Source organism: Scyliorhinus torazame, chromosome 6, assembly GCF_047496885.1.
Source record: "Scyliorhinus torazame isolate Kashiwa2021f chromosome 6, sScyTor2.1, whole genome shotgun sequence".
Taxonomy (NCBI): Eukaryota; Metazoa; Chordata; class Chondrichthyes; order Carcharhiniformes; family Scyliorhinidae; genus Scyliorhinus; species Scyliorhinus torazame.
Genome location: NC_092712.1, coordinates 316,535,182 through 316,548,980, shown reverse-complemented (window position 1 = coordinate 316,548,980; position 13,799 = coordinate 316,535,182). Strand labels below are relative to the sequence as shown.

The window sequence follows — 13,799 nt, the reverse complement described above, 5'->3', positions numbered from 1 at the left end:
CACTGTAACCCGCTGGTCGTAAGCCAGTGCCTCAGCCTTCAACAGCCCTTTCAAAGACCAAGATAATACTTTTCCATAAAGCAATGTGAAGACAAGGTAAAACCCGTTACGGATTAGGGGCGTACCTTCCGTGATCCTTTCGGAAACACGAGGAAGGTCACAGATAGGGTATCGTTGCCCAATTCCGAGCAGCATCCCTCGGCAAGGACATGGAGCCTCCGAGGAAGAGGTTCACTGGGATGGTTCCGAGGATGAGGAATTACAGTTACACGGAGAGGCTGCGGCTGTTCGCCCCAGGACATGGACTAAAAAAGGAGATCCGGTGGAGATGGTCAAAATCTTCAAGTGTTTAACCCGAGGAAACAAAAAGGGACCAGTTTCCAGCAGCTGAAAGGTTAATGACCAGAGGGCAGAGATTTTGGCGATTGACAAAGAACCAGAGGTGACATTTTAAAATGTCACAAACAGGGCGGATTTGGAGTGCACAGCTTGGTTGCAGAGTGGATAGAGATCCATTTGGAAGCAGCAATTGTGAGTTGGATAACTTCTTGAAGGAGTAAATATCGTAGGGATACGGAGGAGAGAGCAGGGGAGTGAGACTAAGTGGATAGCTCTTTGAAAGATATGTAATAACTCGATGGGCTGAATGGCCTCCTCCTCACTCTTCTGTATGATTCTGCATTTAACAACTTCTGTTTCTTAAACCATTTCCCTACATTTCCTCACCTGCTACCAGGACAGGTCAGAGGCGAGGAATCCTTCAGCAAGCAACTTATCTCCTGATCCCCCAAAGCCTGTCCACCATCCACAAGGCACAAGTCAGGAGTGCGATGGAATACTCTCCATGTGCCTGGATGAGTCACAGTAGCAGCCGTGTGCACCATCTACAAGATGCACTGCAGTAACACACCAAGGTTCCTTAGACAGCACCTTCCTAACCCACGGCCGCTACCATCTAGAAGGACAAGAGCAGCAGACACCTGGGAACCCCATCACCTAGAGGTTCCCCTCCAAGTCACTCACCATCCTGACTTGGAAATATATCGCTGTTCCTTCACTGTCACTAGGGTAACATCCTGGAACTCCCTCCCCAACAGCACAGTAGGTGTACCTACACCTCAAGGACTGCAGCGGTTCAAGAAGGCAGCTCACCACCATCTTCTGAAGGGCAACGAAGGATGGGCCATTAATGCTGGTTTAATCAGCAACGCCCACATCCCGTAAATCAATAAAAATATTTGTGGAGGAACATTTACAAACTACCAAACCTCTAGCCCCCTGCTGTGATATCGTTCAGTTGTAACATTAACCTCACCAACTGAGAAAGGGGTAGAGGTGTTGCAAGTTTCCAATATTGTTGTTTCGCTTTTCCAAGTCCTCACCTGCTGTGATCGCGAATCCGGTGTCGAGCCGGAGATCTTCCACGATCGTGGCTGCTCCGGCGCCGACTGCTCTCCGATCTCCTCCGTTCCGGACTCCTCCCCCTCTCCCGGCGCTCTCCCCGGGACTCCAACCTGCGGCGCGGGCTGTGGCTTCGGTAGCCACGCTCCTTGTGGTGCCGGTCCCGCTCGGCTGAGCGCCGGCTGCCGGGGGATTTCTCCGGCGGGTACCGCTGCTTCTCCCTGAAGTGTTCGGGCTGATGGGAGCCGGAATTCTGTTGATAGCCACTGGAGGCAGAGTCGGGCTGGTAGCTGCCGGCTCCAGGACTGGGCTGAAAGCCGCTGTTGAAATGCTGCAGCGGGTACGGCTGTGAATAGCCCATCGGGTACGGGGGCTGGTAACCTATCTGCTGGGGGGGGATCAGTGGTGGGGGGGGCTGGGTTGGGGCCGATGGCATCATGTGGTGGTATCCGGCTGGCCTGTCAGGAGTTCCCGGAAGGGCGGTCACGGCGTTTGGCACAGGAGGTGCTGGAGCAAAGCACGGCAAACCAGGAAAACCTGGACGCACTGGAGGAGTGGGAAACGGAGCCCGGGGGCGTACGGGACACTGCTGTACAGCATTCTGCCTTATGTCCATCTCAACAGCCTGGGGAAGGTGCGGCTGGTAGGGCATGAAGTTGGGAGGAACATAACTCGTAGTCTGCGGGCCCGGGAAGCGGGGAGGAGGCAGCATTGGGGGGGCAACTTGCTGCTCGTGGGGGAATAACGGAGGGGGATGCGGTGGGTGAGCGGGTCGAAAGACTGCAGCCTGAAAGTTCTGTTGAGGCATTCGGTTCCCTGGGGCGCCCCTTCCCCGAGCACCCCCAACTTTCGGGATAGTGTTGTGGCCAGTGTGTGTGGCTCCCTCTCGTCCTGGATGAAATGACATGGTGCACCTTAAAAAAAAGAAAATTACTGGAATTATTTAAAGAGGTAAAACATCAGGTCCAAACACAACTGAATTCCACTGTACATGTCGAAGTGTTTCCAAAACTGGTGCACAAAGAAAACACACTCACTGATGAAAGGACAGCAACTTAAATATATTTATTTGGATGAACAAAAGAATGTGCATTTATATAGCGTCTTTCACATCCCAAGGGCCTCCCAATGTTCTTTACAAACCATGACGGAAGAAAATTCAACTTTCCATTTGTGCACAGTACGTTCCCACAAACAACACGGTCATGAGCAGTTAATCAGGTTTTTTTGTGTTTGAGGGATAGATATTGGGCAGGGCACCAGGGAGAACTCACGTGTTCTTCAAAATAGCACCAAGGGATTTTCACATACCCCAGAGGAAGCAGACGGTGCGGAGGGAGAGCTGCACTACCAGCGGCGTTGCTTTGCGGATAGTTTTACTCCAAGCAACCAATATCATACACAAAATGCATATGAAAAGCCCTGAGACACTCCTCACTGAAAGATTCCCCCTCAGTCCCTGTGCCAATAATCTTCCTGTTGCGAATTCAAATTTTACATCCAACCCGTCATTTCAATTTTCGTTAATTTGGGGTGTCAACGGAATTTATATCTGGAACCCGCTCTTCTGGTTACGTATTCTGTGGTTCCTCCCAGCTGCTCAGCACCCAGGTGTGGGGCTAGATGGCGACAGTCACATATTATCCTGGCAGAGGCTACGCGAGTTGAGTGTCGACCAGGAATGGAACCTTGTCCTTTGCTGGTCTGTGCAACAACTGTCAGGCCAGGGAACAGTGGTTAGCACTGCTGCCTCACAGCGCCAGAGACACGCCTCGGGTGACTGTCTGGGCGGAGTTTGCCCGTTCTCCCCGCGTCTGCGTGGGTTTCCTCCGGGTGCTCCGGTTTCCTCCCACAAAAATGTGCAGGTTCGGTGGATTGGCCATGATCAATGCGTGGGGTTACAGGGATAGGGTGGGGGAATGGGCCTAGGTGTAGGATGCTCTTTCGGAGGGTCGGTGGTGACCCGACGGGTCAAATGGCCTCCTTCTGCACTGTCAGGATTCAATGGAAAATTAACATAAACAATATTTGAAGGTGAAGAGCATGATCTTAATCCCACATGTTCTCACGACTCAGCCTTTATTTAAAAATTATATTTCTGAGCACCATCTCACCTGCTAGGCCACATGGGGATGGCTTAAATTAAATGCCAGAATACAACCAGGTTACATTGCAAATGTATCTCCTGCAAGCTCTGCTTTAAGTTAGAATGTGACGTGAACAGCATTGGGCCTGGGATGTACAATCTCGTAGATTTTCAATATCAAATACAATTTTTCTATTTAAAACCGTCACCAAGTATAAACCAGGTTCAACACACGCTAAATGTGTTCACCATTCAAAGTGCTCGGGGCTGCACGGTGGCGCAGTGGTTAGCACTGCTGCCTCACGCCGCTGAGGATCCGGGTTAGATCCTGGCTCTGGGTCACTGTCCGTGTGGAGTTTGCACATTCTCCCCGTGTCTGCGTGGGTCTCACCCCCACAACCCAAAAAGATGTGCAGGATAGGTGGATTGGCCACACTAAATTGCCCCTTAATTGGGGGGGGAAAAAAATACTCTAAATTTATTTTAAAAACATTCAAAGTATTTGAGCATACAGTAACAACAATAATAATCTTTATTATTGTCACAGGTAGGCTTACATTAACACTGCAATGAAGTTACTGTGAAAATCCCTGAGTCACCACACTTTGGCGCCTGTTCGGGTACACGGAAGGAGAATTCAGAATGTCCAATTCACCCAACAAGCAAGTCTTTCGGGATTTGTGGGAGGAAACCGGAGCAAACCCACACAGACACAGGGAGAATGTGCAGACTCCGCACAGACAGTGACCCAGCCAGGAATCGGACACGGGACCCTGATGCTGTGAAGCAAGTGCTAACCACTGTGCTACCATATTGCTCATGAGTATTGCAGGGGGTAAACAATTAACCCTTAAAAACTGGAAGGGGGCAGGGAAGGTAAATTATAGCATTTATATAGCACCTCAGATGACAAACCAAAACGCTTTGCAGCCAATGCTTAAGTGTACACTGTTGTAATGTGGGAAACACAGTAGGCAAGTTGTGCACAGCAAGCTCCCACAACAGCATTGAGACAGTGGCCAGGTAATCTGGAGGGGTAAATGTTGACAGCATGTTCCTTTGTCTAATTGTTTTCCTGCCTAATCTTGTCCCTGTATCCTCCCCCACCCCCCCCCCCCCCATCTGCCATTGAAGCCAGCAGTCACTCTGCCCCAGGTCCCATGCAGCAGTCCCCCTTCCTTTCATTGCTCACACGCCGCCACTGCACCCCGGGATGCCCCAGGCGCTACCTGAATGGAGCGGGTAACAATGACACCAGAGGCAGCCTCTGCCTGCCCCACGGGAAATAACCTGTTGCATTTGAGCAATCGCTCAGTACTCACAGCTTAGGGAGGTCCGACCGGGCCGCAGGAAACAGACGCTGCAGCAGTAAATGTGAATCTCGCGGAAGTGCCGACCCCTCGCACCGTCCTTATTGGTGTTTCAGAGGCACAGGGCGGAGACACTGCCAGAGACAAATACTGCAAATGTCACAGCGCAAATGCTGCAAATATCACTTCGTAATTACTGCAAATATAACAATCAGAATTCTGCAAATATCACAGCGCCAATACTGCACATATCACATCACAATTACAGCAAATATCACATCACAATTACAGCAAATATCACATCACAATTACAGCAAATATCTTTTTTTTTAAATATTTTTTATTAAGGTTTTTTAACAACACAATTTTTCCCCTTACAAACAGTAACCCCCCCGGGTAACAAAATAACGCAAAATCTTCCTGAGCAAGGTATATACAAGGCAAGATGGTATATTTACATAGCTTTATACACTGGCTCTTGGCCGCACGTTCCATTTCCCCCCACCCTCCATGCTATCTCCCGCTCGTCCATCCCCTCAAACAATCTCTCGTTCCCCCCCCAGGGTTGCTGCTGCTACTGATCGACCTTCTAACGCTCCGCGAGATATTCTAGGAACGGTTGCCACCGCCTGTAAAACCCCTGTGCAGACCCTCTCAAAGCAAACTTAATTCTCTCCAATTTTATGAACCCCGCCATGTCGTTAATCCAGGCCTCCAGGCTAGGGGGCTTCGCCTCCTTCCACATTAGCAAGACCCTTCGCCGGGCTACTAGGGACGCAAAGGCCAGAATTCCAGCCTCTTTCGCCTCCTGCACTCCCGGCTCATCCACTACTCCAAATATTGCTAGTCCCCAGCTTGGCTTGACCCAGACTTTCACCACCTTTGATATTACTCCCGCCACACCTCTCCAGAACCCCTCCAATGCCGGGCATGACCAAAACATATGGACATGGTTCGCCGGGCTCCCTGAACATCTTTCACATCTATCCTCTACCCCAAAGAACCGACTCAGCCTCGCCCTCGTCAAATGCGCTCTGTGAACCACCTTAAATTGTATCAGACTGAGCCTGGCACACGAGGAGGAGGTATTAACCCTACCCAGGGCATCCGCCCATAGCCCTTCCTCAATCTCCTCCCCCAGCTCCTCCTCCCATTTACCTTTCAATTCTTCTACTAGCGCTTCCCCCTCTTCTTTCATCTCTTGGTATATTTCCGACACCTTGCCCTCCCGACCCATGCCCCCGAGATCACCCTATCTTGAACTTCTTGTGCCGGGAGCAACGGAAATTCCCTCACCTGTCGCCTCACAAAAGCCCTCACCTGCATATATCTAAATGCATTTCCCGGGGGTAACTCAAATTTCTCCTCCAGTGCCCCTAGGCTCGCAAATGTCCCGTCAATGAACAGGTCCCCCATTCTTCTTATCCCCGCCCGATGCCAGCCTTGGAACCCCCCGTCCATCTTCCCCGGGACAAACCGGTGGTTACCCCTGATCAGGGACCACACTGATGCTCCCATTGAACCCCTGTGCCTTCTCCACTGGCCCCAGATCCTTAGTGTTGCCGCCACCACCGGGCTTGTGGTTTATTTTGTCGGCGAGAGCGGCAGCGGTGCCGTTACCAACGCCCCCAGGCTCGTTCCTTTACAGGGCGCCATCTCCATCCTCTTCCATGCCGCCCCCTCTCCCTCCATGACCCACTTGCGGATGATCGCCACGTTTGCTGCCCAGTAGTAACTCTCTAGGTTTGGCAAACCTCGGTCCCTGTTGCGTTCCAAGAACCCTCTCCTAACCCTCAGGGTCTTATTTGCCCACACATACCCCATAATACTCCTACCTACTCTCTTGAAAAAGCCCTTGGTGATCACGACGGGGAGGCACTGAAACACGAACAAAAACCTCAGAAGGATCACCATTTTGACCGACTGCACCCTACCCAATTACAGCAAATATCACTTCGCAATTACTGCAAATATAACAGTCAGAATTCTGCAAATATCACAAGCCAATACTGCACATATTTCATCACAATTACAGCAAATATCACATCGCAATTACTGCACATATCACATCGCAATTACAGCAAATATCACTTCACAATTACTGCAAATATAACAAGCAGAATTCTGCAAATATCACAAGCCAATACTGCACATATCACATCACAATTACAGCAAATATCACATCGCAATTACTGCACATATCACATCGCAATTACAGCAAATATCACATCGCAATTACTGCACATATCACATCGCAATTACAGCAAATATCACTTCGCAATTACTGCAAATATAACAATCAGAATTCTGCAAATATCACAACGCCAATACTGCACATATCACATCACAATTACAGCAAATATCACATCGCAATTACTGCACATATCACATCGCAATTACAGCAAATATCACATCGCAATTACTGCACATATCACATCGCAATTACAGCAAATATCACTTCGCAATTACTGCAAATATAACAAGCAGAATTCTGCAAATATCACAAGCCAATACTGCACATATCACATCACAATTACAGCAAATATCACATCGCAATTACTGCACATATCACATCGCAATTACAGCAAATATCACATCGCAATTACTGCACATATCACATCGCAATTACAGCAAATATCACTTCGCAATTACTGCAAATATAACAATCAGAATTCTGCAAATATCACAACGCCAATACTGCACATATCACATCACAATTACAGCAAATATCACATAGCAATTACTGCACATATCACATCGCAATTACAGAAAATATCACATCACAATTACTGCAAATATCACATTTCAAATACTGCAAATATCACATCGCAATTACTGCAAATATCACATCGCAATTACTGCACATATCACATCGCAATTACAGAAAATATCACATCACAATTACTGCAAATATCACATTTCAAATACTGCAAATATTCCATCGCAATTACTGCAAATATTACATCGCAATTACTGCAAATATCACATCGCAATTACAGCAAATATCACATCAAAATTACTGCAAATATATAACTGGGGGATATATAACTTTAGGGCAGCACGGTAGCATTGTGGATAGCATAATTGCTTCACAGCTCCAGGGTCCAGGTTCGATTCCGGCTTGGGTCACTATCTGTGCGGAGTCTGCACATCCTCCCTGTGTGTGCGTGGGTTTCCTCCGGGTGCTCCGGTTTCCTCCCACAGTCCAAAGATGTGCAGGTTAGGTGGATTGGCCATGATAAATTACCCTTAGTGTCTAAAATTGCCCTTCGTGTTGGGTGGGGTTGCTGGGTTATGGGGATAGGGTGGAGGTGTTGACCTTGGGTAGGGTGCTCTTTCCAAGAGCCGGTGCAGACCCGATGGGCCGAATGGTCTCCTTCTGCACTGTAAATTCTATGATATTGCTGTTTGCAAACACACCCAGCCCCGGGGAGGGGGGTATATTGCTGTTTGCAAACACACCCAGCCCTGGGGAGGGGGTTATATTGCTGTTTGCAAACACACCCATCCCAGGGAGGGGGTTATATTGCTGTTTGCAAACACACCCATCGCCCGGGGAGGGGGTTATATTGCTGTTTGCAAATACACCCATTCCGGGAGGCAGGGGGGTTTATATTGCTGTTTGCAAATACACCCATCCCGGGGAGGGGGGTGAGGGTTATATATGTGCGGCACAGTAGGCACAGTGGTTAGCACTGTTGCTTCACAGCGCCAGTATCCCAAGTTTGATTCCCGGCTGGTTCACTGTCTGTGTGGAGTCTGCACGTTCTCCCCGTGTCTGCGTGGCTTTCCTCCGGGTGCTCCGGTTTCCTCTCACAAGTCCTGAAAGACGAGCAGGTTAGGTGAATTGCACACTCTGAATTCTCCCACTGTGGACCCTACCAGGCGCCGGAATGTGGTGACTAGGGGCTTTTCACAGTAACTTCATTGCAGTGTTAATGTAAGCCTACTTTTGACAATAAATATTATTAATTTTGGTGCTCGTCATAATATACACCAGTATATCATGGTGCACACTGATGGGCACACAGCAAGACCAATCAACACACACAACACCACAGCCAATCACCAGTTAGAGCACACTCATTATAAAGACAGGGGGCATCAGAGTTCCCGCTCATTCGGGATAAAGCCTCCTACAAGGACGGAGCTTACAGCTTACAGCACAGATCTTCACCATGTGCTGAGTGCAAAGACTGGTGAGGACAAGGCATAGGTCTTTAGTTTAATCTAACATCGTGTTAACCCACAGTGAAAGTATGTTCAACAGTTTCTAGCTTAATAAAATAGTGTTGACTATTTTAAGTGTTGGTGGCCTGTATGTGTTCCACGGATCCAGAGCACCCAACACATCATGATACCAGGTGTGGAGGGATATTAGAACTTCTTAGACCTACCTGCAAGTGATCTGCCTTCCACCAGCATACAGCCATCCTGCAACATGGACAGCGTCCGCCCGCCGCCGCCGCTCCGCATCACCGGTAACCTGGGGGCCAACTGGAAGATATTCAAACAACGCTTCCAGCTCTACCTTGAAGCCACAGACCGGGAAGCTGCCTCGGACACCAGGAAGATCGGTCTCTTCCTATCCACGGCCGGGGACCATGCCATCCACATTTTCAATTCTCTCACCTTTGCTGATGATGAAGATAAATCAAAATTCAAGACAGCCCTCCTTAAGTTTGACAGTCACTGCAGCATAGAGGTGAATGAAAGTTTCAAGCGCTATGTATTCCAACAGCGTTTGCAGGGTAAGGATGAACCTTTCCAGTCCTTTCTCACCCACCTCCGCATCCTTGCACAGTCCTGTAATTATGGGCCCACCTCCGACTCCATGATACGCGACCAGATCGCTTTCGGTGTTCAGTCGGACCCCCTACGCCAACAGCGCCACAAGGTAAAGCAGCTTACACTAGCGACCACCATGGAGACCTGCGTGCTACATGAACACGCCACTAGTCGGTATTCCCACATCCAAGTGGCTGAAACGGCGCGGCAAGGTCCCCACGAGGCAGAACGGGTCCAAGCAATCGAGCAACTCCAGGGCCTCAGCCTGGATGAGGGCGGCCATTTCGCGTGCTTTTCGCGGACTCCCTCGCTTGTGCGCACCGAACAGGGGGACGGTGATGTCGACGAACGTACTGTGCAGGCGCGCACCACGTGCGACCGCACCGCGCATGCGCGGTGGCGCAGCGAACATACTGACGCTACAACGTGCGGCAACTGTGGCTCCGCCCACTTAAAGCGGCAATGCCCTGCCAAATCCCGGCGAGGCCTGAGATGTGGCAAACTTGGCCACTATGCTGCTTTATGCAGATCAGCTCAGCCTGCCAACTCTTATCGCTCCAGCCAGCCTCGCAGGAATGTCCGGGCCATTCAACCCACAGTCACCGAGTCCGATTCGGATCTGCTACCCGATATTGACATCGAGGACCCGAAGGCGCCTTTTCGAGTCGGTATCGTTACAAAAAACAGGGTGTCCCCGAAGCAAAGAATCTATTGGTATACAGCATCGATCCAGACAATGAGTGGTGTGCCACCCTGACGGTCAACCGGTCCCAAATACGATTCCGCCTGGACACTGGTGCCTCCGTCAATCTCATTGCGCGGTCTGACCTCCAAAGCCTTTGGGTCAAACCAGCCATCCTCCCATCAGCCTGCCAGCTATTAGATTATAATGGCAATGCCAACTTGAAGTGACGCACAGGTCACGCAAAGCCATCCTTCCCTTTGAAATCGTGGGCTCCTCAAAAGCCTCCCTGCTTGGCACGCAGGCATGCAAGCTGTTGAACCTAGTTCAGAGAGTTCACTCTCTCTCTCCTGCTGACGCGTCTGCCTTTCAGGACACCAACTTCAGGGCGCAACTCGACGCCATTATCAACCAAGTACCACGATGTCTTCGAGGGCATGGGCACGCTCCCGTACACCTACAAGATTTTATTAAAACCGAATGCCACGCATGTGGTGCACGCACCTCGCAGGGTCCCAGCACCCCTTAAGGACTGCCTCCAGCAGCAGCTGCAGGACCTCCAGAACCAAGGAGTGATTTCCAAAGTCACGGAACCGACCGACTGGGTCAGTTCCATGGTATGTGTAAAAAAGCCTTCCGGCGAATTGAGAATTTGCATTGATCCCAAGGATCTAAATCGCAATATCATGAGGGAGCATTATCCAATTCCCAAGCACGAAGAGCTCACATGTGAGATGGCTCGCGCCAAGCACTTCACCAAACTCGACGCCTCAAAAGGATTCTGGCAAATCCAGCTCGATAAATCCAGCAGGAAACTTTGCACATTTAATACCCCCTTTGGCAGATATTGTTACATCAGGATCATATCTGCATCAGAAGTGTTCCATAGGATTATGGAACAAATGATGGAAGGCATTGAAGATGTTCGCGCCTATGTCGGTGACATAATCATTTGGTCCTCCCAGGAGCATGTTAGTCGCCTCCAGCGCGTATTCAGACGTAGACATGAGCATGGCCTCCGCCTCAACAGCGCCAAATGCTCTTTTGGGCAGACAGAACTCAAGTTCTTCGGGGACCACATCTCCCAATTGGGTGTGCAGCCGGATGCGGACAAGGTAGCTGCCATCACAGCTATGAAAACACCAGAGGACAAGAAGGCGGTCCTCCGATTTCTGGGCATGGTCAATTTTTTAGGGAAATTCATCCCTAACCTCGCCTCTCATACCACGGCTCTCAGGAACCTGGTCAGGAAGACGACAGACTTCCAATGGCTCCCTGCCCACGAGCGCGAATGAAGAGAACGCAAAACAAAACTGACCACGGCCCCGGTCTTAGCTTTCTTTGATCTAGCAAAGGAGACAAAAATGTTGACCGATGCCAATCAATCCGGCATTGGGGCAGTGCTCCTTCAATATGATGAGGCCTCATCATGGGCCCCCGTTGCATATGCGTCACGCGCCATGACCCCCACGGAGCAGCGCTACGCGCAGATGGAAAAGGAGTGCCTGGGCCTTCTGACCGGTGTGGTTAAGTTTCACGATTATGTCTACGGACTTCCTCAATTCACCGTCGAGACCGACCATCACCCGCTGGTCAACATAATACAGAAAGACTTGAACGACATGACGCCTCGCCTCCAGCGTATTCTTCTCAAGCTCTGGAGATACGACTTCCAGCTGGTATACACCCCAAGCAAAGTCCTCATCATTGCTGACGCTCTCTCCAGGGCAGTCAACACTCCATGTGACCCAGCGGGATTTGTCTGCCAGGTTGACGCCCATGTGGCATTCGCGGCCTCCAATCTACCTGCCTCGGATGAATGCCTCGTCCAAATTCGCCGCGAACTGGCAGCTGACCCCTTGCTACAGCGTGTCATGCGCCACCTAACGGACGGGTGGCTCAAGGGCCAATGCCCTCAATTCTATAATGTCAGAGATGATCTGCCGGTAGTAGACGGGGTTCTTCTAAAACTGGACCACATTGTCATCCCGCATAGCATGCGCCAGCTTGTCCTGGAACAACTACACGAGGGCCACCTTGGCGTGGAAAAGTGCCGCCGACGGGCCCCGAGAGGCAGTGTACTGGCCCGGCATTAATGAGGACATAGCCAACACAGTGCTCAACTGCCCCACTTGTCAGCACTTCCAGCCGGCCCAACCACGTGAGACCCTGCAGCCCCATGAGTTGGTCACGTCACCATGGACTAAGGTGGGCATCGACCTGTTCCACGCGCTGGGCAGGGACTATGTCCTGATCGTGGACTACTTTTCGAATTACCCGGAGGTGATACGGTTGCACGACCTCACCTCGTCTGCAGTCATTCGTGCATGTAAAGAAACCTTTGTTCGACACGGCATCCCGCTCACGGTTATGTCGGACAATGGCCCCTGCTTCACCAGCCAAGAATGGTCCAACTTTGCCAGGCGGTACAATTTTGCCCATGTGACGTCCAGTCCCTTGTACCCCCAATCAAACGGCAAAGCAGAGGAGGGAGTACATATAGTCAAATGGCTCCTATGCAAGGCTGCCAATGCTGGGTCCGATTTCTACCTTGCCCTGCTGGCCTATCACTCCGCCCCACTGTCCACTGGCCTGTCGCCAGCCCAGTTACTCATGGGTCGCACCCTGAGGACGACGGTGCTGTCCATCCATGTCCCAGACCTCAACCACGTTCTGGTCCTTCGCCGGATGCAGCTGTCTCGTGCACAGCACAAGGCGGCTCATGACTCCCATACAGCTGATCTCCCTGCTCTGGCTGCAGATGACAACGTCCGCGTCCACCTTCCGGATGGTGGCTGCTTTGCAACCGCTGTTGTCCTTCGTCAGGTGGCCCCCTGCTCGTTCCTGGTTCATTTACCGGATGGCTCTATTCTGCACCGCAATCAACGCGCCCTTTGTCTCGTTTCACGCTCATCACGTGATCCTCCAGTGTCACCTCGCCCTCCTGCTGACCCTGCCACGGACTATGCAGAGCTCCCTGTCACTCTGCATCCCCCTGACTTTGACGCAGTCCAGCCAGCTCCTGAACCGGCGGCTCTCGACCCACCCTTGAGGCGGTCAACCAGAATTCGTCATCCACCTCAGAGACTAAATTTATGAACTTTGCGAACTGATGGACTCTCTGAATTGTTTTGTTGCTTTGTTTGATCATTTCCTTGGTTTGTATATAGTGTTGATCTCGTTACTCTTGTTGCATACTGCTTCTCTGCACCAGGCACCTTCCCATGTAAATAGCTTAGTTCTCATGTACGTAGTCCTGTAAATATGTCTTCGCACCCCACACGTAGTTAGGAACATTCACCATACATTAAATATTGCCACACACATACATTTTTTTAATAAAAGGGGCGGATGTCATAATATACACCAGTATATCATGGTGCAGACACACACACTGATGATCACACAGCAAGACCAATCAACCACACAACTTCGCAGCCAATCACCAGTTAGAGCACACTCACTATAAAGACAGGGGGCATCAGAGTTCCTGCTCATTCGGGATGCAGCCTCTTAGGACAGAGCTCACAGC

General features: G+C 50.5%; 1 protein-coding gene across 3 annotated transcripts in view; it reads right to left on the bottom strand.

The window, feature by feature from the left end:
- drosha (drosha ribonuclease III) overlaps positions 1 to 4,887 on the bottom strand; it is a 190,389-nt gene extending 185,502 nt beyond the window's left edge. For 2 of the 3 annotated variants that reach the window (XR_011947910.1, XM_072510131.1), the window contains exons 1-2: positions 4,810 to 4,887; positions 1,383 to 2,315 (exon numbers count right to left, since the gene is read on the bottom strand). Coding sequence is in view for 2 of the 3 variants with exons in the window: in XM_072510131.1 (XP_072366232.1) it covers positions 1,383 to 2,308 (926 nt within the window). In the remaining variant the exon portion in view is untranslated. Of the gene's footprint in view, positions 1 to 1,382; positions 2,316 to 4,716; positions 4,780 to 4,809 lie in introns of those variants that run through there. The other variant, XM_072510132.1, reaches the window with a different exon arrangement.
- Between the last annotated feature and the right edge of the window lie 8,912 nt (positions 4,888 to 13,799).